Raw genomic sequence first — 24,557 nt, 5'->3', positions numbered from 1 at the left:
CTCCTGCCATTGTTCCCACCCGTTTTACCAGCAATCATTCTTCTTACTTTCATGTCTGTTATTTCTAACTTATGAATAAGATACCCTGAGTCCACCCAACTTTTGCTCCCGTAAAGCAAAGTTGGTCTGAAAACAGACCGATGTAAAGACAGTTTCGTCTGGGACCCGACTTCCTTCTTACAGAATACTGTTGATCGTAACTGCGAGCTCACTGCATTAGCTTTACGACACCTTGATTCAATCTCACTTACTATATTACCATCCTGGGAGAACACACAACCTAAATATTTGAAATTATCAACCTCTTCTAGCTTTGTATCACCAATCTGACATGCAATTCTGTTGAATTTCTTACCTACTGACATCAATTTAGTCTTCGAGAGGCTAATTTTCATACCATACTCATTGCACCTATTTTCAAGTTTCACTGCAGGCTTTCGGCACAATCTGCCATTAAGACCAAGTCGTCAGCATAGGCCAGACTGCTTACTACATTTCCACCTAACTGAATCCCTCCCTGCTATTTTATACCTTTCAGCAGATGATCCATGTAAACTACGAACAGCAAAGGTGAAAGATTACAGCCTTGTCTAACCAAGAACTCATTCTACCATCGATTCTCACTGAAACCCAATTGTCAACATAAATGCCTTTTTTGATTTTAACAATCTACCTTTAATTCCATAGTCCCCCAGTATGGCGAACATCTTTTCCCTTGGTACCCTGTCATATGCTTTCTCTAGATCTATGAAACATATGAAACATCCTCTCGTAGCATTTTTCAATTACCTGGCGCATACTGAAAATCTGATCCTAACAGCCTCTCTGTGGTCTGAAACCACACTGGTTTTCATCCAACTTCCTCTCAACAACTGATCGCACCCTCCCTTCCAAGATGCCAGTGAATACTTTGCCTGGTATACTAATCAATGAGATACCTCGATAGTTGTTGCAATCCTTCTTGTTCCCTTGCTTATAGATAGGTGCAATTACTGCTTTCGTCCAATCTGAAGGTACCTTACCAACACTCCATGCTAATTTTACTACTCTATGAAGCCATTTCATCCCTGCCTTCCCACTATAATTCTTCATTTCAGGTCTAATTTCATCTCATCCTGCTGCCTTATGACAATGGAGTTTATTTACCATCCTTTCCACTTCCTCAAGCATAATTTCACCAACATCATTTTCCTCCTCCCCTTGAGCTTGGCTGTTCGCAACACCACCAGGATGAATTCCTTTTACATTGAGAAGATGTTCAAAATATTCCCTCCATCTCTCCAGTAATTCCCTGGGATCTATTTTTTTTTTTTTTTTTTTTTTTTTTTTTTTTTTGCTAGAGGCTTTACGTCGCACCGACACAGATAGGTCTTATGGCGATGAGATCTATCATGATTTCACCTGAATTACTCAAAGCACTGTTAATTTCCTTTTTCCCTCCCTTCCTAAGATTCTTTATTACTGTCCGGAAAGGTTTCCCTGCTGCTTGACCTAGCCTTTCCAGGTTGTTACCAAAATCTTCCCACGACTTCTTTTTGGATTCAACTACTACTTGTGTAGCTCTGTTTCTTTCATCTACATACAAATCCCTGTCTGCCTCGGCCCTTGTTTGGAGCCATTTCTGATAAGCCTTCTTTTTACGTTTACAAGCTGCTCTCACTTCATCATTCCACCAAGATGTTCTCCTTTTCCCATCTTTACACACAGTTGTTCCTAGGCATTTCCTTGCTGTTTCTACTACAGCATCCCTGTATGCCACCCATTCACTTTCTATATCCTGAACCTGCTTACTGTCTACTGTTTGAAACTTCTCACTAATCATATCCACGTACTTCTGTCTAATTTCCTCATCCTGGAGATTTTCTACCCTTATTCGTTTGCAGACAGATTTCACTTTCTCTACCCTAGGCCTAGAGGGTATGTACAGGTATTTTAAGGAAGAAACAGATTCCAAGAAGGACATTTCAGGAATAATTAATGAACAAGGGGAGTGTGTATGTGAGGATCTTCAAAAGGCAGAAGTATTCAGTCAGCAGTGTGTAAGGATTGTTGGTTACAAGGATAAGGTCCAGATAGAGGAGGAGACTAACGCTAAAGAAGTAATTTACATATGATAACAATGACATTTACAATAAGATACAAAACTTGAAAACTGGAAAAGTGGCTGGAATTGATAAGATTTCTGGGGATATACTAAAGGTAATGGGTTGGGATATAGTACCTTATCTGAAATACTTATTTGATTATTGTATGGTTGAAGGAGCTATACCAAACGAATGGACAGTTGTTATAGTAGCCCCTGTATATAAAGGAAAGGGTGATAGACATAAAGCCGAAAATTACGTGCCAGTAAATTTGACATGCGTTGCATGTAAGCTTTAGGAAGGCATTCTTTCTGATTATATTAGACATGTTTGCAAAATTAATAACTGGTTCGATAGAAGACAGTTCGGTTTTAGGAAAGGTTATTCCACTGAAGCTCAACTTGTAGGATTCCAGCAAGATATAGCAGATATCTTGGATTCGGGTCAAATGGACCGTATCGCTACTGACCTGTCCTAAGCATTTGAAAGGGTGGATCATGGGAGACTACTGGCAAAAATGAGTGCAATTAGACTAGACAAAGGAGTGACTGAATCGGTTGCTATATTTCTAGAAAATAGCTCTCAGAGAATTAGAGTAGGCGAAGCTTTATCTGACCCTGTAATAATTAAGAGGGGAATTCCTCAAGGCAGTATTATTGGACCTTTATGTTTGCTGATGATATTGTTATTTTATCTGAGACTGCAGAAGATCTCGAGAAGCTGCTGAATGGTATGGACGAAGTCTTGGGTAAGGAGTACAAGATGAGAATAAATAAGTCCAAAACAAAAGTAATGGAGTGCAGGCGAACGAAGGCAGGTAATGCAGGAAATATTAGACTAGGAAATGAAGTCTTAAAGGAAGTAGATGAATATTGTTACTTGGGTAGTAAAATAACAAACAATGGCAGAAGTAAGGAGGACATAAAATGCAGACTAGCACAAGCAAGGAAGAGCTTTCTTAAGAAAACAAACTTGCTCACTTCAAACATTGGTATAGGAATTAGAAAGATGTTTTTGAAGACTTTTGTGTGGAGCGTGGCATTGTATGGAAGTGAAACATGGACGATAACTAGCTCAGAAAGAAAGAGAATAGAAGCTTTTGAAATGTGGTGTTACAGAAGAATGCTGAAGATGAGATGGATAGATCGAATCACGAATGAAGAGATAGTGAATCGAATTGGTGAGAGGAGATCGATTTGGCTAAATTTGACAAGAAGAAGAGATAGAATGATAGGACACATCTTAAGACACCCAGGACTTGTGCAGTTGGTTTTTGAAGGAAGTGTAGGTGGTAAGAACAGTAGGGATAGTCCAAGGTTTGAATATGACAAGCAGATTAGAGCAGATGTAGGATGCAGTAGTTACGTAGAAATGAAAAGGTTAGCACAGGATAAGGTGGCATGGAGAGCTGCATCAAACCAGTCTATGGACTGATGACTCAAACAACAACATGTTTTCTTATATATATAAATGATATGAGTACACAAGTGGAATCAGAGGTAAGGCTTTTTGCAGATGATGTTATTCTGTATAGAGTAATAAATAAGTTACAAGACTGTGAGCAACTGCAAAGTGACCTCGGTAATGTTGTGAGATGGACAGCAGGCAATGGTATGTTGATAAACGGGGTTAGAAGTCAGGTTGTGAGTTTCACAAATAGGAAAAGTTCTCTTAGTTTTAATTACTGCGTTGTAAGTATCTGGGTGTTAATATAAGGAAACATCTTCATTGAGGTAATCACGTAAATAGGATTGTAAATAAAGGGTACAGATCTCTGCACAGGGTTATGAGGGTGTTTAGGGGTTTTAGTAAGGATGTAAAGGAGAGGGCATTTAAGTCTCTGGTAAGACCCCAACTAGAGTATGATTCCAGTTTATGGGACCCTCACCAGGATTACTTGATTCAAGAACTGGAAAAAATACAAAGAAAAGCAGCTCGATTTGTTCTGGGTGATTTCCGACAAAAGAGTAGTTACAAAAATGTTGCAAAGTTTGGGCTGGGAAGAATTGAGAGAAAGAAAGAAAGAGAGCTTCTCGAGTAAGTGGTATGTTCCGAGCTGTCAGCGGAGAGATGGCATGGAATGACATTAGTAGACGATAAGTTTGAGTGGAGTCTTTAAAAGTAGGAAAGATCACAATATGAAGATAAAGTTGGAATTCAAGAAGACAAATTGGGGCAAATATTCGTTTATAGGAAGGGGAGTTAGGGATTGGAATAACTTACCAATGAAGATGTTCAATAAATTTCCAATTTCTTTGAAATCATTTAAGAAAAGGCTAGGAAAACAACAGATAGGGAATCTGCCACCTGATCAACTGCTTCTCTTGTTGTTCCACTGATGTTTATTTCTGTGCTTTGGGCTCTATACAGGTTAAAAAGCAAACATCTGTCCTTCCAATCAAGATCCAACGTTCTCAGAGTTTGAAAAAATAACTTCCAGTCAACCTTGTCGAATGCTTTTTCTAAATCCACGAAAGCTACATACGTTTTCCTGTTAACTTCCAGTCTTCTCTCCAGGATTTGACGCAGAGCTAGAATTGCTTCTCTAGTACCCTTACCTGCTCTGAAGCCATATTGGTCGTCATCTAAATTCTGCTCAATTTTCCTGCTGATTCGACCTTTAAGTATTGTCAGTAGGGTTTTAGAAGCATGGGATTGAATGGCTATAGTTCTGTAATCTGAACAGTTCTTGGCATTTCCTTTCTTTGGGAGTGTTACTCTCTGGTTCTTTATGAAATCAGGTGGTATGATTCCTTCTTCATAGCAATTTGTAATGATGTCAAACAATCCCTCTTTCATGATGTCTCCACAGTTCTTTAGGAGTTTTGCTAAAATGTTATCTTTTTTTTTTGTTTTTTTTTTTTTTTTTGCTAGGGGCTTTACGTCGCACCGACACAGATAGGTCTTATGGCGACGATGGGATAGGAAAGGCCTAGGAGTTGGAAGGAAGCGGCCGTGGCCTTAATTAATTTGCCTGGTGTGAAAATGGGAAACCACGGAAAACCATCTTCAGGGCTGCCGATAGTGGGATTCGAACTTACTATCTCCCGGATGCAAGCTCACAGCCGCGCGCCTCTGCACACAGGGCTAAAAATGTTATCAACACCTATGGCTTTTTTATCCTTTAATAAGTGTAGAGCCATATTCAACTCACTTTTTGTAATGGGCTTTTTCTTTCTACCTCAATCAGGCTTCATCCTGTACATAATCCCGAATGTTATCTATTTCCTGGCCTTCATATAGATCTTCAATATATTGTTTCCAGCGGTCACCTACCTCATCATTTTCAAAAAGAATCTTTCCTGCTTTGTTTTTAATCACATTACTTCTGGTTATTTTCTTATTCTGCAATGATTTTATTTTTAAATATGCCTTATCAGATTTCCCTGCTTTTAAATCTTTTTCGATATTCTCGCCAATTTCATTCATCCAGGTGTCTTTTGCCAAGCAACACTTGTCTGATATTAAATATTTTAATGCTCTATACTGTTCAAAATCCGTGCTTCTCATTTTGTTCTCTGTTTAATGAGATCTAAAATTTCTTGAGTCATCCAAGGCTTCTTTGGCTCCAATTTTCTTTTACCCAGTATTTCTGAAGCAGCTGTTATTAAGCTGTTTTTGACATTTTTCCATCCAGTACTGTCACTGCTCAGTTGATTAGTTTTCTCTTTGAATTTTGAAGCGAAATCTGCAATGTGTAAGTTATTCAAACACCATTTCTTCGAACCGTATGCTTTATGTTTTCTGAATCTAATACTGCACTTCCCTGCAACTAATATATGATTGCTGTCTACATCAACCCCTGGGTAACTGTGACTGGTAAGCACTTGTTTTCTGTATCTCTGTCTTACTATTATGTAATCTAACAGATGTCTTCTACTATCTACACACATACTAGGTAAAATTTGTATAATGACACATTTAAAATAGTTCATATAAAACATCTGAGGATTGCTACGCATTGGCGGCGTAATAGTCTTGTATTGTTTTGGTACATGAGTTGGGGCACTTTCTGTAAAGTTGTGCTTTGGTATGATAAAACTTAATGAACATGTTAAAATCTCGATAAGTGTCTTATTCATAGAGAAATACAGCACTGAGGAATAATCTGAGCACTATTGGTGGTATAGTCTTCTTATCTTAAAGTTGTACTATGTGCGTCGGAAGGTGGTTTTTAGTGTACATGTAGGTCCTAGGATGATATGTAGAACTGAGGTTCCTCATTTCAAGCGGAACGTGAAACCTAGAGAAAACGGAGAGCTGATTTCAATATGGAGTTCTGTAAAGAGCAAGTCAAATGAAGCAAAGGTATAGAAAGTTAAAGTGTGAGAACTCACCTTGCTGCAGCGTGCTAGGAAGCTTACTCTATTGAGAGTTGACAACTGGATCAGGTTTGTGGGTAGAGGTAGTTGGGAGAGAGGAGGAAAGGAAGGGAAGGGAAGGGCTTGGAGAGGAAATGCCCACAGGGGAGGTGTTGGGGGGTGGGGACGTATAGCAAGGTAGGGTGTTATGTAATGCGTGGAAAATCGAACGCTTTCTCGTAAACTCAACATCTTTAAGAACCGTAATAAGAAAGTCGTAAAGAACCTTGGGTTTCTCAGAAATTTCATTTCAGTTTAAATTGGGGTTGAAATTCTCATCATTGAAAGAAATCTAAATACACACAGTTCCCTAAGCACACTTGAGATCCAAGACTTCATGAAGGTCCTGAAATTAGTAATCAATAATAACTTCTTTATCTTTGACAGTATCATATATCAACAGGATGGACTGGCAATGGGGTCACCGGCTTCGGGGATCTGAGCGGAAATATATCTAGATTTCTTAGAACATACAATAACTGACAACGATGACACTTTTTCTAATATTCTATTTTGGTCTAGATACGTCGATGATACTTTGGTAATACTAGATGATAGGACTACTAGTGCTACCTCTACTCTTGACAATCTAAACAATATAGATCCAGGTATTAAATTCACCCTTGAGTCAAAATCCAAAAAAATAATTAACTTCCTAGACCTCACGATAAGCAGGCTCCCATCCTCCCTAACATACAGTATATAGAGAAAACCCACACTAACTGCTACAACCATAAGACAGGATTCCACACATCCTCACACACAAAAATGCGCTACTTATAACAGCAAGGTCGACCGTTCATATAAAATACCAATGTCAAAAACAAACTTAAGAAAGAATTAGACACCATCCATTTCTTTGCCAAATTCAATGGATATAATGACTATTTCATAGAAAGAATAATAAATAAATTCAAGCATCGACTAAATACGTTAGAGAAAGAAAAACCCAATCCTATCACATATTCTACCTTCATTTTCAACGAAAACGTTTACAGTGTCACCAACATCTTTAAGAAGCATAATGTCAAGATATCCTTTCGTACTAATAATAGGAATGTTCAAATAAACTCTTAACATAATAATTTAAAAAATAACACCTTCTTGAGGTCAGGGGTATACCGGTTTAGTTGCAATAACTGCATTTCCACGTACATAGGACAGACCCGACGAAACTTCAAAATCAGGTACATAGAACACGTCAATGCTATTAAATACAATAGGTTTCCGGCAGTGGGCCAACATATTCATGACGCGAAACATACTTTTAACACCATAGACCAAGACTTGGAGATTCTCAGAACCTTAGAAGAAGGCCCTCTCCTAAATGTCACTGAAAATTGCTTCATACACCTCGATCAGTTTTTAAACCCCAATTTAAACTTAAATTAAATTTCTGAGAAACCCAAGGTTCTCTACGACTTTCTTATTACGGTTCTTAAAGATGTTACGTTTACGAGAAAGCATTCGATCTTCCACGCATTACATAACATCCTACCTTGCTATACGTCCCCACCGCATAGCCCTCCAGACCCACCCCCAACACCTCCCCCGTAGGCGTTTTCTCTCCAAGCCCTTCCCTTTCTTTCCTCCTCTCTCCCAACTATCTCTACCCACAAACCTGATCCAGTTGCCAACTCCTCTATATAGAGTAAGCTTCCTAGCACGCTGCAGCAAGGTGAGTTCTCACACCTTAACTTTCTATACCTTTGCTTCATTTGACTTGCCCTTTACAGAACTCCATATTAAAAATCAGCTCTCCGTTTTCTCTAGGTTTCACGTTCCACTTGAAGTGAGGAACCTGTTCCTACGTATCATCCTAGGACCTACAAGTACACTAAAAACCACCTTCCGACGCACATAGTACAACTTTAAGATAAGAAGACCATGCCACCAACAGTGCTCAGATTATTCCTCAGTGCTGTATTTCTCTATGAATAAGACACTTATCGAGATTTTAACGTGTTCATAAAGTTTTATCATACCAAAGCACAACTTTACAGAAAGTGCCCCAACTCATGTACCAAAACAATATAAGACTATTACGCCGCCAATGCGTAGCAAACCTCAGATATTTTATATGAACTATTTTAAATGTGTCATTATACGAATTTTACCTAGTATGTGTGTATTGTTGCTTTTTGTGTATTTATTCTCTTGCTTGGTTTTATGTAAGGCTGATGTTAACATTGAAAACATGTTGAAACCGGTATTTTATAATAATAAAAATGTTGTAATATAATTTATGTGCAACGGTTTTGTATGTATTGAAAAGGTGATTCCATTATATTAAATTACTTTTGTAGAATAGAATAACGCAGTCTGTTTGCATTTGTTTGCTTACTAAAATTACGTCAACAAAATAAACATAGGCTACACCAACTCAATTAGTAAATTGATCGTAAAATTTCATTTACAACATTTTTTAAAGTTTTGAGAACATTTTACTGGATTTTTGCCATAATTTTATAGCTCATTTTTTAAACATCTATAGGTGATCAAAATCTTGGCCCTGCTTATCAGTAATTTTGACACTGACAGTAATTAGTATTAAGATCGCTGTACAACCTAACTGAACTCTAACCTAATTCTGTCATTAACAGTGCTTACTGGTAAACCAGAATTTAACCAGTCAGTAACAGCAATCATTGTAGTTCGGAAGGAGGCCTAGATGTGTCCATAACTACCAGCCATCAGCATGCCACATGGAGATGATGGTGCAATGTCAATGTTATTACAAAAACAACTACTGTAATATCACTCAGCAATCATACTCCAATGACATTACAATCACTTCATACCATTATTCTCTCTTCACATAACATAAGGTTTAATTAATTAATTAATAAATAAATAAATACATACATACAAACAAACTGAAGATTGTCTCACATCAAAGCACTCCTACATTATTTCCCATGGGTTTATCGTCTGATGTGTGAAAATTACTGAATAGCATACTCTGTCAAAAACCGCAAATTAATCTTAATTCAAATCCCAACCCACATTTTGTTTTTAAATATTTATTTATTATTTTTACAATTTGCTTTACGTCGCACAACACAGATAGGTCTTATGGCGACAATGGTATAGGAAAGACCTGGGAGTGGGAAGGAAGCGGCCGTGGCCTTGATTAAGGTACAGCCCCAGTATTTACCTGATGTGAAAATGGAAAACCAAGGAAAACCACCTTCAGGGCTGCCGACAGTGGGGTGTGAACCCGATATCTCCCGGATGCAAACTCACAGCTGCGCTGCCCTAACCGCATGGTAAACCCAACTTTATTCTTTTGCTATTTGCTTTACGTTGCACCGACACAGATATGTCTTATGGCGACGATGGGATAAGAAAGGCCTAGGAATTGGAAGGATGCGGCCGTCGCCTTAATTAAGGTACAGCCCCGGCATTTGCCTGGTGTGAAAATGGGAAACCACGGAAAACCATCTTCAGGGCTGCCAACAGTGGGGCTCGAACCCACTATCTCCCGATTACTGGATACTGGCCGCACTTAAGCGACTGCAGCTAAACCCACACTCTGCTCTAAAGATAATATTCCAGCATTAGTAAATAACCGACAGAAACAAGTAAACTAAAATTACATTCATGGAATGCATGGAGAAGGTAGTTCACTGTCTCACCCCAATCAAACTGGGCATTAAAACTGGAGAAAGAAAAAAAAAAAAAACTGTGACAGGACTCGACAGAAGATGATTTGAGCCTTTTATCGGCATAACTATACAGTTCACCTCGCAATGTTAGTAACATGAGGAACCACTACGCAGTGCACGCGAAGAGACTGTCCTTTTGTTTAACCCGGGAGAATCGCACGGCGGGGAAAACACAGTAGTTACGTTCAGGTTGGTAGTTTTTGGAATATAGGTTACAGATGACCATCACCCTCTATCATATTGTGGTTGAGGATATAAGGCAGGGTTCTCATACGTGTGAATAGCTGACAGTGCTATCTAGCGAGTCATAGCAGCCAGTATTTCAAGAATGCGGTGCTTTCAAACGCATGCGAGTTCCTGCGTATTTGTTTTTTGCAGTCTTCTCCACCTCGTGCGACTTCCAAAGCGACGGGTTTTATTGACAGAAATGGGCGAATATGGCGTACGTAAATTGTTGGACACTGTTGAAAAATAACTGCAGGAGAATGAGCGTCTGCAAATTGAACAGGATTTGATTAAAAGACAACTCTTTCGTAAAGAGGGATACGAGGAAGATGTTAATTTGCCTGAAGAACCAGATGATGAGACTGATTATATAGAAATCAGTGATCATGATACTGTTTCTGAAGAGTCCGCAGAGTTAGCGGTGCGGTTAGGGTCACACAGCGGTGAGCTTGAATTCGAGAGATAGTGGGTTCGAACCCCACTGTCAGCACCCCTGAAGATGGTTTTCCATTTTCATACAAAGCAAATGCCGGGGATGTACGTTAATTAAGGCACCAGTCTCTTCCTTCCCACTCCTAGACCTTTCCTATCCCATTATCGCAATAAGGCCTGTATGTGTTGGTGCAACGTAAAGGAAATTATTAAACATGTGCAAGTTTGTATTTGTGCTTGTATTTTATTCAACTATAAGAGAAAACTGAACACGAAACAACAAATAAAGAAAATCAATACTAAGGAATGAAAAAAACCTATTTGATATAGAGTTATCGGAGATCAATGTAGGTGCAGTCTTTTCGAACGCGTGCGACTTCTTGCATAGCAAATGCAATGTGACTTCCCTCGGGTTAATACTTAGGTTTCCACTAGTAGCGCTGAGGTAAGTAGAGGTGAGTAGAATAGCAGTGCTGCCAACTGTTCATTGTTGGTTTGATATGGCTATGTATTTTTTCTTGCCGTGTAGACAGTATGTGCCGCGGCCATAGATAAAGCCTCTCGAAGGGAGGGGCCCCTGTTCTCATGACAGAGATTGGCCTGGCTAATAAATTACCTTTTTCTCCCCTTGCTGTAAGCCCCGAGATAAACGAGGAATTGAGAAAGTGTAAGGTTACCGTCCGATGCCATGACACTTTCAAACTTCGCGGGCCTCTTTAGTCTTTTTTCTTCTGCAGTGGTTGGTAACATCGGCCAATACCCGTGATTCTTGGCAGAAGCAATGGATAATAGTGTTGGCTACTGAATGCATGATTCGAAGCAGTGTATCGATTCAATGAAGTGTCCGAGTGAATCGATTCACAGGAACGGCGAGCTCACGGCACACGATTCAGCTTACTCCCAGCAGACAGTGCTGAGTGGCGCACTCACTGGACGTTGACGGGGAGCCGAGCTTCCGCTGCAGCGAGACAGTGAATCACGGCACATCGAAAGAATCGTGAACGAGCGCAGCTCAGTGAGACACATGATACACACGGCTCCTTATCGGCTCACTGGACACGCGGAAAGCCGAGCTTCCGCTGCAGCGAGACAGTGAATCATGGCACATCGAAAGAATCGTGAACGAGCGCGGCTCAGTGAGACACATGATACACACAGCTCCTTATCGGGTCACTGCAGCAAGACATACAGTGAGCTATGCTACACTGAAAGAATCGTATGCTGTAATGGACTCTCGAGCTCAGCTCATTTGAAAATAATACCCATTTGCATTCACTGTCCTCTTCTTACAGGGAGGTTTAAATAATAGATGGATTTATTTTGCAGTGTTAAAAAGGTAGTCACTACATAATTCTGAAGTAGCTAGTAAGTAGGTAGGCTATTAGGTTATACTATTTATTAGTTTAATGAATCTTAGTATTATAACTTAGTTGACATTTGACAATTAAACTCGACTCTAGCCTGCCCTATGACTAAGAGTCATGCTCATGACCTTTCAAAAGTACCTGTTTTATATTGGGAAGAACGGCTCAGTATTCTCTCAGTTCATATGTCACATCGTTCAACAAGACTTCAATCATATGTGAACAGACACAATAACAGTATGTTGAATCAGAAAACCAGCGGGCTACTGTACATCTCGGGTAGCCTATACAAAATATGACGATTAAAAAATCCTCAGCTGATAGAAAAATACATATTTTCAAAAATGACTGAGCGAGTTGTCGTGCAGTTAATATCGCGTGGCTATGCGCTTGCATTCACGGGATGGTGGGTTCGAATCCCACCGTCGGCAGCAGTTAAGATGGTTTTCCATAGTTTCCCCATTTTCACACCAGGAAATGCTGGGACTGTACCTTAATTCAGGCCATGGCTGCTACGTTCCTAATCCTAACCTTTCCCACCCTGCGTCGCCGGAAACCTTCGATGTATTAGAGTAACTAGCATTTTTTCTAAGAAAGGAGTTCATAGTATGAAGACCAGATGGCAGCTGCGAGCACTGAATGCTGTTGCTGCTGTCTTACCAGCACATACTACACAGATGCAGTAGGAGCGGTGACCAATGAGCCGTGATTCGGATTACTGTATCGATTCAGTAAAGTGAACGGAATCAAATGAATCAATTCAGTAAAATGAATCGAATGTCCCATCACTAATGGATAATGGCGCCTGGACCACTACTTTAGGTTATAAAAATAAATATACTTCTAGGAGCGGGTGGGTTGGACCGACAGGCTTAATGAACACGTCTCTCCTCCAGAATCAGGTATAACTTTACATCCCGCAGCCTAATGTTTATAACATTATAAGGAAGTGAAAATAATGCGAATCTTACTTGGAATTCCTATTAGAGGAGAGATGTGTTCATTGCGATGTCTAGGAACCAACCAACCTGCCTCCAGAAGTATATTTACTTTTATAACCTAATAAAGAGCAGCAGCTGCCATCATCCATGGCTAAAGTAGCTTCTTGCATTCTCATTGGTCAACGTGAATGATATGTGACGCCATTTTCATCAATGCTGATAAATACATTGCGTTACCAATCCCGGCTGAATAAAAGCACAAACAATAAACACCATGTAAAATAACAATGCGGCTTGTAACCGTCCAGACCAATGGTCTTGTCCAGATCCTATCCTAACCGTACGCACGGCAAGGACCAGTCCAGACCAATCGTGTTTCCACATGAAACTAGGGGCCTAGGGCCGCTTCGCGGCTTCTAACCGTCCAGACCAATGGTCTTGTCCACGGCAAGAATCCTAACCGTCCAGACCAATGGTCTTGTCCACGGCAATAATCCTAAACATCCAGACCAATTGTCTTCCATCCAGACCAATCGTGTTTCCTCATGAAACTAGGGGCTAGGGCCGCTTCACGGCTTCTAACCGTCTACACCAATGGTCTTGTCCAGATCCTATCCTAACCGTCAGCACAGCAAGAACCAGTCCAGACCAATCGTGTAACAATAATCACCACCACCAGCTATCAAAGCACCTCACTCATTAGTTCCTCAGTACAGAGGTTGGCAGTTTTGAGCACCGTTTCACAACATCTTTCCCGAGAAGGCCGTGAGCGTGTAAACAAACGACAGTCGTTCCATGCGCAGCTGAATGTAGCGAGTACTGGGCTACGAGAAGTAAAGCAATGATCAGAATCATTTCTAGATAAGAATTGCGGCATTGAAACTAACATATTATGTTATAATCCTTGAGGGGCGGATTCTACATTTCTACCCTTTTATCTTCGTACATTTAAACGGTAACCTGAGAGACCTCCATGAAGAAAACAATACCGGTACATAAATAAACAAATATTAGGTATACTTTGAAAGGAGTTTTGAAAATAACACTTGGTTAGCCACGGTTTGTTTATTTAAAATGAATTTAAGAAATTGGTAGAGTAGGCCCTACTTCCTTACAGCTAATTATTGTTCATTGAAACGTCAAATCTAGCATCAGAAATATTCTTCATTAGGCATAAATATAATTGACAAATCGCTGCAAAGAATCACTGTAACACACTGTTTTTAAATTGCCACAATAATTACTGACCAACTTCTTTCAATGGGAAGCCAGGCTGAGATGAACGGCTGTTAGAAATAGTATGTGTTGGACGTAACTCAGTCATCTGGTAGTCCCTCGCAAGTCTCTCTGCGACTGGAGATGATTGACGCTGATGAACAACTAAAATTAAAAGCATCGTTAAAAAACGCAGATAATCTTAATTCCTAGATATAACTCATTAGCATTTGTTCAGTGTAAATTAGTTTTGGAGGTTAGAATGTGTTCTCCAAGACACCAACAGGAAATAAACAAAGAGGTAAACGTATTAGCGAAACAGTACCAATATCCTGAAACAGGTACAAGTTACTTTGCAGACTCTTTTATCTACAGTTTCTATTATTACAAATTAAAATAACCATTTTCTTACCATAATTATGCTGAAATATGCCCTTCACATCATAGATAAACTTTCAGATACCTTGTTGTATTTTTATCACCGCCTTCTAAACGTTCCAAACACGTACTGTATTCATGGAATAAATGCACATATTTTATTAATTCCAAAATTGTATTATCTAATCTATCGCCTGTCATAACGTAACATTCAATACACGTAGCTAATTATGTATATATCCGTAGGCGCAAGTATTAATATAAAATCATTCCGGAATATAATTCGCGCTAAACATAAATAGTCGATAGTCCAGTGGTAAGTCCGTCCGTCCACCGATTATATATATTCTATGTATACCGTAAATAAACCAACTCCTATCAAAGACTGTATAGTACGTGTTATGGTATAGGGCTTGTTGTGACAAGTTTTCATAAAATCCTATAATGGAATAAGATAACATGTGGAGTTTTAACAGATATTGCTTACCAATATATAGCAATTATATGGATGAGCTACGTGAATAAAATCGGCATACACCAATTCCCTTACTCTCCAAGATAGGTTACTTTGTAAAGCACTTATACGAAATATTCAGTGAGTTACTGCTTCTGTTTCCATTAGCTTTCACTATAGAGTTTATAAAACTTTCTTTTTACTTTTTAGAAACCTTATTTACTTATTTTCTGTTTTATACTTAATGCCCTTTGATATTTTAGGTTATTTGGGCTGCCTCAACTTGCTGCTTGTAGTTTCTTTTTCTTTCTTCATATCCACGTATTTGATTAGCTCACAACTGACTCATTCAAGTCTTTACATCTCTCTGTGTTTCGTTCATTTGTAGAGCTGCACATTCATTGCTAAAATCCACTTTAAGGGTACCACAATATTTTTCTTCTGCAGCTCAAAACTGAAAAATACTTGGACCCTATTCATCGATATTAAGCTGTACTGCTACACACAATTCTTAGCATTCCATATTTTCTTGGTACTTTTTCATTCTAACGATACTGTGGCTTCATTTCAATTTCTGCTTGGTTTACCTGGATGGTTTATCTTGAGTACAATGATCATACCCAGTCTGTTTCAGGATACCTGGCTGTTTGCAGAATGGTTGGCAGTAGTATATCACCACTTACTTGTATTGTACGAGGCTGCTACAACTCTAGTAGTTCGTGTCCCGAGAAGTCCTTTTTTACAATTTCTAGTCATGAAGAAAGGTGAGTTCTGCATGCGATTATTTAAAGACCCTGCTAGTAACTCATATTAGGTTATAGTAAGTAGGCCTACATATGTTTTCTGAATAGCCTGTATACCTTAGCAGAATTGTTAGAATTTGCCATCCCTTTCTGTATAATTCTATAATGTAACACACTTTGTAATTTGTTAGAAGTCTGATCTATTTCATTAAAATTTACTTTCCTGAAATACAGAGTTACAAACGTTGAAATGTGGACACTCTCATTGAGGGGTTTTTTTGTTTCTTTTTACAGTCGCACCAACACAGATAGGTCTTATGACGACGATGAGATAGGAAAGGGCAAGGAATGGGAAGGAAACGGCCATGGTCTTACTGCTGCTTTCTTATGGTTGTCTTCTGGCTTTCGCATATCTTTTCACTAATACAGGTTGTGGGTTTGAACCTGACTGTCGGCAGCCCTGCAGATGGTTTTCTGTTGTTTCCCATTTCACACCAGACAAATGCTGGTGCTGTAGGCCTACCTTAATAAAGGCCACAGCTGATTCCTTCCCACACCTAGCCTTTTCCTATCCCATTGTTTCCATGTGACATATCAATGTCAGGGCGACGTAATGCAAATAATAGGAAAAAATACAGGTCATACTCTTTCCCAGTGCAACTATTTTCTACTTGAATCTAGCCTTTTGCTTTTGTCTCTCATTTAATTTATCCTCTTTAGACGAGCCTAGATCTTTTAATGTTGGGATGTTTCCATCAGCACTCAGTTAGTTGGTATCAGCGGTTAAGTTTTTGTAGTAAGGATGTAAAGAAGAGGGCGTATAAGTCTCTGGTAAGACCCCAACTAGAGTATGGTTCCAGTGTATGGGACCCTCATCAGGATTACCTGATTCAAGAACAGGAAAAAATCCAAAGAAAAGCAGCTCGATTTGTTCTGGGTGATTTCCGACAAAAGAGTAGCGTTACAAAAATGTTGCAAAGTTTGGGTTGGGAAGAATTGGGAGAAAGAAGACAAGCTGCCCAGCTAAGTGGTATGTGTAGGATGCTAAAAGTTTATTATATCACCTATTCAATACATTACAAATTTTAAACATTTGGGAATTTATTATTATTTCCGTATGAGACATGTTTCGCCCTTCTTTGAGGGCATCATCAGTCAAAGTACTACCTCAAGGCATGAATCAGGTACCTGATTTGTAATTAAATTGTAAATACTAGGATACAAAATTGACATATTACAATGGGAAAGTCAAGAGAAACAATGTTCAGTGATGATATAGATAACATATCAGCCGTTGGCTGTAAATATTATCAGAAATGCTGGTAACCGTTACTAAAATTTCCATTAAGAAACAGTGTTCATTGAGAAAACAATGTTATATTAACTTATTTATAGACACAGTAGTCGGCACCAATGTGTAAAACCAGAGGGTATTTTAGCAGTGTCCAGCAGTGGTGGTCCGAAGAATAATTGGCGCTACTCTATTAGAAAATCATAGGAAATTATAATGTTTATATATATATTTACATGGAAGCAGTTTGGGGAGAAAGGGTATAAAGTGTCTGGCACTAATGTTCATAACAATAATTACTGCCATTGGTTGACGCTCACAGTTTGACAGGGCAACTACACAGTAATATTTACATGTAAATTTCTGATAATATTTACAGCCAATGGCTGATATGTTATCTATATCATCACTGAACATTGTTTCTCTTGCCTTTCCCATTGTAATATGTCAATTTTGTATCTTAGTACCGATATTTACAATTTAATTACAAATCAGTTACCTGATTTATGCCTTGGGGTAGTATTATGACTGATGATGCCCTCAAAGAAGGGTGAAACATGTCTCTTATGGAAATAATAATAAATTCCTAAATGTTTAAAATTTCTAATGTATTGAATAGGTGACATAATAAGCATCCTACATATAGTATCTTCAATACGGATCAATAATGATATTAATCACTTGCAACGGAAGTGGTATGTTCCGAGCTATCAGCGGAGAGATGGTGTGGAATGACATTAGTAGGCTAATAAGTTTGAGGGCTGTCTTTAAAAGTAGGAACGATCACAATATGAAGATAAAGTTGGAATTCAGAGGACAAATTGGGGCAAATTTTCATTTATAGGAAGGGGAGTTAGGGATTGGAATAACATACCAAGGGAGATGTTCAATAAATTTCCAATTTCTTTGAAATCATTCAAGAAAACGCTAGGAAAACAACAGGTAGGGAATCTGCCACCTGGGCGACTGCCCTAAATGCAGATCAGTATTGATTGATCTTTATAGAATTTATGAGGACATATGACTGTACCTATAGACCTTCAATATTGTCCAATTAAAATTCTGGTAGTACTTGTAGTACCCAAATTCAGATCTCATGTGCACTTGGATTTGTATACGATCTATGATACTCCTTCTTTGTCTTTTTTTTTTTTTGCTAGGGGCTTTACGTCGCACCGACACAGATAGGTCTTATGGCGACAATGGGATAGGAAAGGCCTAGGAGTTGGAAGGAAGCGGCCATGGCCTTAATTAAGGTACAGCCCCAGCATTTGCCTGGTGTGAAAATGGGAAACCATGGAAAACCATCTTCAGGGCTGCCGATAGTGGGATTCGAACCTACTATCTCCCGGATGCAAGCTCACAGCCGCACGCCTCTACGCGCACGGCCAACTCGCCCGGTCCTTCTTTGTCTATCACAAATCTTGTCTTGACATTTTCAGTTGTCTTGTTCTTTAAAATGTATGTATATATTGTCTTTTGACAGTTCAGATCTGCTCGTATTTCCTCTGTGAACAATTCTACGTTTTTCCTTTTGTCTTCAGCAACTTTGTTGCCTCACATAACAGCTTAAGCTTCCACAGCCAACATCACGAAGAATATATTAGAAATTATTTTTAAAGCTTGTAGGCCATGGTCAAAGTGATTTAGTAGCTCCCAATGTTTCACTGCGAACTGTGCCTGGCATTCTCAAGGGGTAGGCTTTCTCCAAAGCTCCAGAGCCTAGAAGCCCAGAAAATAATATTTTTTATATTCATCCATGTGTCTCATTTTGCTGTCTTCATTCTTCCATATATTCCTTTATATCCTTAAGAATCACAGCTTCCCTATTTGTCTGTCTCTATTTCATTTCAGCCAAAGAGTGGCTATATTTGTCTCCCCCATGAAATTCACCAGTTCTTTACTCAAGATGAGTAATGAATTAGGCCTACACTGCTCAAAAAATAAATTTATTTACATCTTTACACATTCATAACTTCACTGTACCATTATCAAGTGGGATGGAGATTGATATATTATTAAACAAACAAGAAGTTAGTCTGGCTGGTTACTTTGCTGCAGTAATGGAATGGACTGCACAGCCACCATGTTTGGCGGCAGTAAATAACCTGACCCCCCCGACATAACGAACGGCTTCAGGAACCTAAAATGGTTTGGACATTTTTTTCTGAAATGCTTCAGAGAATTTAGGAACCACACCGCAAAACCCTATTAGAAGTCATATTACTTCTAGATGTTTCAGATTATATTTTTCCTTGAAACACTCAACTGTTGGCTCGTAAATTTTATTTTCAGGATTTACCTCTTCTGGCTGATTTCTTCCAGTTTCAAATCTAATTGTTGGGTATATAATGAATCCATTTGCTATCAGCTTGCATTCTTGAGATAGTAGGTGAGGACTCCATTGTTGGAAACCCATAAGATGGTTTTCCGTGATTTCCCAGTTTCACACCAGGCAGGTGCTGGGGCTATACCTTAATTAAGGTTACGGTCACTTCCTTCCCACTCCTAGCCCTTTCCTATCCCATTGTCGCAATAAGGCCTATCTTGTACAGTTTAAAAAGAAAAATGGAGACGATCAAATTTTATTTCTTCATCATCATCTGGGTATCCTTCCAGCGGGCCTGGTAGGACTTTTGTGGACAATATGCCTCCATCGGTTCCTGTCATTATAGAGTTCCTCTCCTTTCACATCCTGCAGTGTTGTTCCTTTCTCGATAAGGTCTGCATTTATTTGGTCCAGCCATCTTCTGCTGGGATGTCCAACAGATCTCCTTCCAGGTCCTGCCGTTTCCAAGTATTGTCTGGGGGTTCTAGTCTCTTTCATCCTTTGCACATGCTCAAATCATTTCAACTGTGCAATGCGTAGTCTTTCTTCCATTGTACAGGTCACTTGCATGTCTCCAACCTATATGTCATGATTGGCAGGAGGTAAGATTTGAACATTGTTTGTTTGGCTTTTACGGGAACTGCTTTGTCCCACACTAGATTTCGTACTTAATAGAAGAACGTGAAACTTTTTGTCACTCTGTTCTGGATTTCCAATTTAGCACTCCTCTGGTTCAGTACAATACTTCCAAGGTAGCTGAAGCTTTCTACACATTCAATTCTCTCTCCATGAAGTTTAAGGTCACATTTGTTGGGTGTTCTACTCAATTTCATTGCTACTGTTTTCTTCTTACTCACAGTTAACTTATATTCCTTAAATTTGTTGACCCAGCAATAGTGCGAAGATGTATTTGGGCATTGAAATTGTGAATTGAACCCTCTGTGAGTGGGAGGGTTTGAATACATCCTCAGGTAAACCCTGTCTGTTGTAGAAGGCAGCTGAAAGGACGATGTGCCAATTGGTCCCGAGGTTTAATTGTAGATCGGATCAAAATTTATATGCATGCTGCTTAGGGAAGGGCTTCTTACTTGTGCAACTACGCTCAAAAGCCCATACGGTATCAACAACTTTTTTTTTTTTTTTCTGCTAGTTGCTTTACGCCACACCGACACAGATAGGTCTTATGGCGACTATGGGATAGGAAAGGCCTAGGAGTTGGAAGGAAGCGGCCGTGGCTTTAGTTAAGGTACAGCCCCAGCATTTGCCTGGTGTGAAAATGGGAAACCACGGAAAACTATCCTCAGGGCCGGCGACGGTGGGATTCAACCCACTTTCTCCCGGATGCAAGCTCACAGCCGCGTGCCTCTAACCGCATGGCCAACTCACCCGGTTATCCACAACTTGTCGAGTGTGAATGCCTTGTACCTGGTATCCGTCTGAATATACATGTTTCCACACAGCCGAATGGCTGAGTGTATAAACTCTCTACATCCTGTGGGGTACATGCCTATATGGATGATTTGTGGTCGGGAGCTCTATTGCTAGTGCCTAATGTTGATATGCTGTCCTGTGAAGCTTGCCATCAATATGGGTACATTAGAGGAGCCTGAGGTGATCAGGTTGGCTAAGAAGAGAAAAACCGGGCCAGGGAAGAAGCTCCGCAGCCCAAAGTCTCCGTGGCGAACAGTAGTGGAATAGGACTGAGGAGTGGGAGTTGAGTGTCAGCCTGTCCAAGGCATCATTTAACATTGGACCCTGGCCAATACCTTCTGTGCAGGCGGGTATTGTCTTGGCTGCGTGATCGGCTTCAGGGGCCCCCGATCGAAGTGGGTGGCGTTTGGGCAGGATTTTTCGGGCAAAGTTTCCAAACGTCAAAATCCTGTCCTGGGTGGTCTGCCACCCAGGTCTTTAACTTTTGATTTCCTACGCAATGCAACCCCATCGGAACATGCGCAGTGTGAAATAATGGGATCCAGCTTCCCTAGGTTCCTGGTTGCTACCAGAACCGATGGGCATGACTTCAAGATGGTTAAATCTATCCTTTCCAACAGACACATCGAAGCTGTCTAGAACTTGAAAATCTGAGGAAACTATGAAATGGTAGTTTACTGCTCAAGACTCACACCACAGCTCAGACTGATCAGTTGCTCAAGTTCGACCACTTTGGCAAAATTCCCATTAAAGTGGAATAGTACAAATCCTTGAATCTGGTTTGCTGAGTCATCTTCCACTACCGGGTGAGTTGGCCGTGTGGTTAGGGCTGCGCAGCTGTGAGCTTGCATCCGGGAGATAGTGGGTTCGAAACCCTCTGTCGGCGGCCCTGAAGATGGTTTTCTGTGGCTTCCCATTTTCACACCAGGGGCTGTACCTTTTTTTTTTGGCTATTTGCTTTACTACATGTGATAAATCTCATAATTAGATCGTATTAAAGTTAAAAACTTTTTATTACCACCTATTCAATACAAAAATAATGCACTCAATTATTTATAAAATAATCATGAGGTACATTGGTTAATAGGACATGTTTCATTCGTCTTTGCGAACATCATCAGCTATAAATATACAAAGTTTAAGGTCAGGGCCCTGAGTTCACTTAAATGGTTAAAAATGTCGCTATGTTAAAAGAATGGTAAAGCTGTGATAAAACAGATGATGAGTCTAACTAGCAACGGATCTTGAGTAATCCTGTCTCCTATCAACAGATGCCACTATGCGTGACAGTATGCTTCATGCACAGTATTTTTCTGAAGAAGACGTGCTACTCTGAAGAAGAGAAAATGTGGACACTTTGAATTAAGAGTGAAATGGTACGAGTGAAGGTGCGATGCTGTGGCCTGAATACATCAGATTACTTGGTTGCTAATGGAGAGTATGATTTCAAACCAAGTTTTCCCTACGTGCCAGGGTATGGAGTAAGTGGCAAGATTACAGAGGTGGGATCCACTGCTGCTAGTGAAGGCTTTGCTGTTGGCGATCGAGTTGTTGTCCTTAACAAGTTAACATTTGGTGGCCTAGCAGAGGAATGTATCGCCAAAACCATGATTTCAAACTTCAAGTTTATTCCCAACAACTCCACAATTAATCCACGCTTCAAACATCGAAGTTCTTTTTAATGTCTACTATTACATCTTTTCTATTTTAACAACCTTTATGATTGCTTTTACTCAGATTGTTAATATTCATTGTACTTTATGAAAAGTTTTTGATGCTAATCTGTATAATGTGTTACAGTCTAATTTTAGTACTATACAACCACTTTTATCACAGCTTTACCATTCTTTTAACATAGCGACATTTTTAACCATTTAAGTGAACTCAGGGCCCTGACCTTAAGCTTTGTATATTTATAGCTGATGATGTTCGCAAAGACGAATGAAACATGTCCTATTAACCAATGTACCTCATGATTATTTTATAAATAATTGAGTGCATTATTTTTGTATTGAATAGGTGGTAATAAAAAGTTTTTAACTTTAATATTTGCTTTACGTCGCACCAACACAGATAGCGCTTATGGCAACAATGGGACAGGAAAGGCCTAGGAATGGGAAGGAATCGGGCTTGGCCTTAATTAAGGTACAGCCCCAGCATTTGCCTGGTGTGAAAATGGGAAACCACGGAAAACCATCTTCAAGGCTGCCGACAGTGGGGTTCGAACCCACTGTCTCCCGGATGCGAGCTCACAGCTGCGCGCTCCTAACCGCAAGGCCAACTCGCCCGGTGTGTACCTTAATTAAGGCCATGGCCATTTCCTTCCTATTCCTAGGCCTTTCGTATCCCATCATCACCAAAAGACCTATCTGTGTCTGTGATGTAAAGCAAATTGTAAAAAAAAAAAAAAATCATCTTCCACTGCAACCTGATCTTGAATAGTGATGATGAGCTGATGGAAGACACGAAGAACCATGGAGTGACACTCATCTGGCACATTATGCGCAAAGTGAATGGTAATGGTTTTATAATTCCTCCTCTTCACATTTATTTTCCTGATTTCCTGTGGACCGGGCAAGTTGGCCGTGCGCGTAGAGGCGCTCGGCTGTGAGCTTGCATCCGGGAGATAGTAGGTTCGAATCCCACTATCGGCAGCCCTGAAGATGGTTTTCCGTGGTTTCCCATTTTCACACCAGGCAAATGCTGAGGCTGTACCTTAATTAAGGCCACGGCCGCTTCCTTCCAACTCCTAGGCCTTTCCTATCCCATCGTCGCCATAAGACCTATCTGTGTCGGTGCGACGTAAAGCCCCTAGCAAAAAAAAAAAAAAAGATTCCCTGTGGCACAAATGACAACGGAAAAGACAGTGTGTTTCCTGCAGATGAAGTTAGAGCACTTCGCACACGTTGTCTTGGTCTTCCTGTGTCTCGTTTTGTCACGAAATGCACACCTTTCTGGAGCTTCATTTCGTGCTGACAGCAGCACTGCTTCTGGCTTGATTCCAGGAAACTCTTCCAGATGTTGCTTCAACTTTCGAGGAATGTTTTTGAATGTCACACGGTAATGCATATACTCCTGGCACAGTTCTCTGCCCAAATCCTTCAGAGAATTTCTTTGGGTCATAGCTGAGTTAGATTTGCTTCATAGAATGATGTAACTGTTCACGCCAGCAATATTCAATACTGTGTAGAACAGGGTGAGTGACCAATTGTTGCCAACTCTTGAAATAGAGTGGGTACTCTTCATTTCATCCACATGTACACCCCCTTTGGTTAAATTATAAAATGTCACCATTTCTGGCTTCACTGAATCACCAGAGTTTTCATCAATGCTGTCATCGTTGTGAAAGTAGACAATAGTAGCATGACCTTGTTCTTTCTTGGAATGTACGACAGTAGCGTGAGAATTCTCGTAAAGCTAAATACACTGTTTTTTATGGGTCTTCTTTTAGTTCAACAGATAATGCTGGGATTTCCTATTTGTTTCTTCTTATTGTACCCACCAGCATAAATCCGATCTGCAAGAAGACTGGAAGCAAGAGGAACACTAGTGTACCAGTTGTCGACTGTAACATTTCACCCAGTTCTGGTTATAGGTTGAACTAGCCCTTCTACAACACTTTTTCCACTGGTGTCTAATCG

General features: G+C 39.9%; 2 protein-coding genes across 2 annotated transcripts in view; one reads left to right on the top strand and one right to left on the bottom strand.

Annotated features, from left to right (window-relative positions):
- LOC136875467 (mesoderm induction early response protein 1) overlaps window positions 1-14,870 on the bottom strand; it is a 37,235-nt gene extending 22,365 nt beyond the window's left edge. The window contains exons 1-2 of the mRNA XM_067149044.2: window positions 14,703-14,870; window positions 14,324-14,455 (exon numbers count right to left, since the gene is read on the bottom strand). The gene's annotated coding sequence lies outside the window, so the exon portion shown is untranslated. The remainder of the gene's footprint in view (window positions 1-14,323; window positions 14,456-14,702) is intronic.
- Window positions 14,871-15,056: 186 nt separating this feature from the next.
- The window catches only part of LOC136868694 (zinc finger protein 665), a 94,355-nt gene continuing 84,854 nt past the window's right edge, over window positions 15,057-24,557 (top strand). The window contains exons 1-2 of the mRNA XM_067144793.2: window positions 15,057-15,263; window positions 15,757-15,886. Coding sequence (XP_067000894.2) covers window positions 15,777-15,886 — 110 coding nt within the window. The 5' untranslated portion in view covers window positions 15,057-15,263; window positions 15,757-15,776. The remainder of the gene's footprint in view (window positions 15,264-15,756; window positions 15,887-24,557) is intronic.

This window comes from Anabrus simplex, chromosome 1 (assembly GCF_040414725.1).
Source record: "Anabrus simplex isolate iqAnaSimp1 chromosome 1, ASM4041472v1, whole genome shotgun sequence".
Taxonomy (NCBI): domain Eukaryota; kingdom Metazoa; phylum Arthropoda; class Insecta; order Orthoptera; family Tettigoniidae; genus Anabrus; species Anabrus simplex.
The sequence above is the reverse complement of the archived record's forward strand: the minus strand, read 5'-3'. Positions and strand labels throughout refer to the sequence as shown.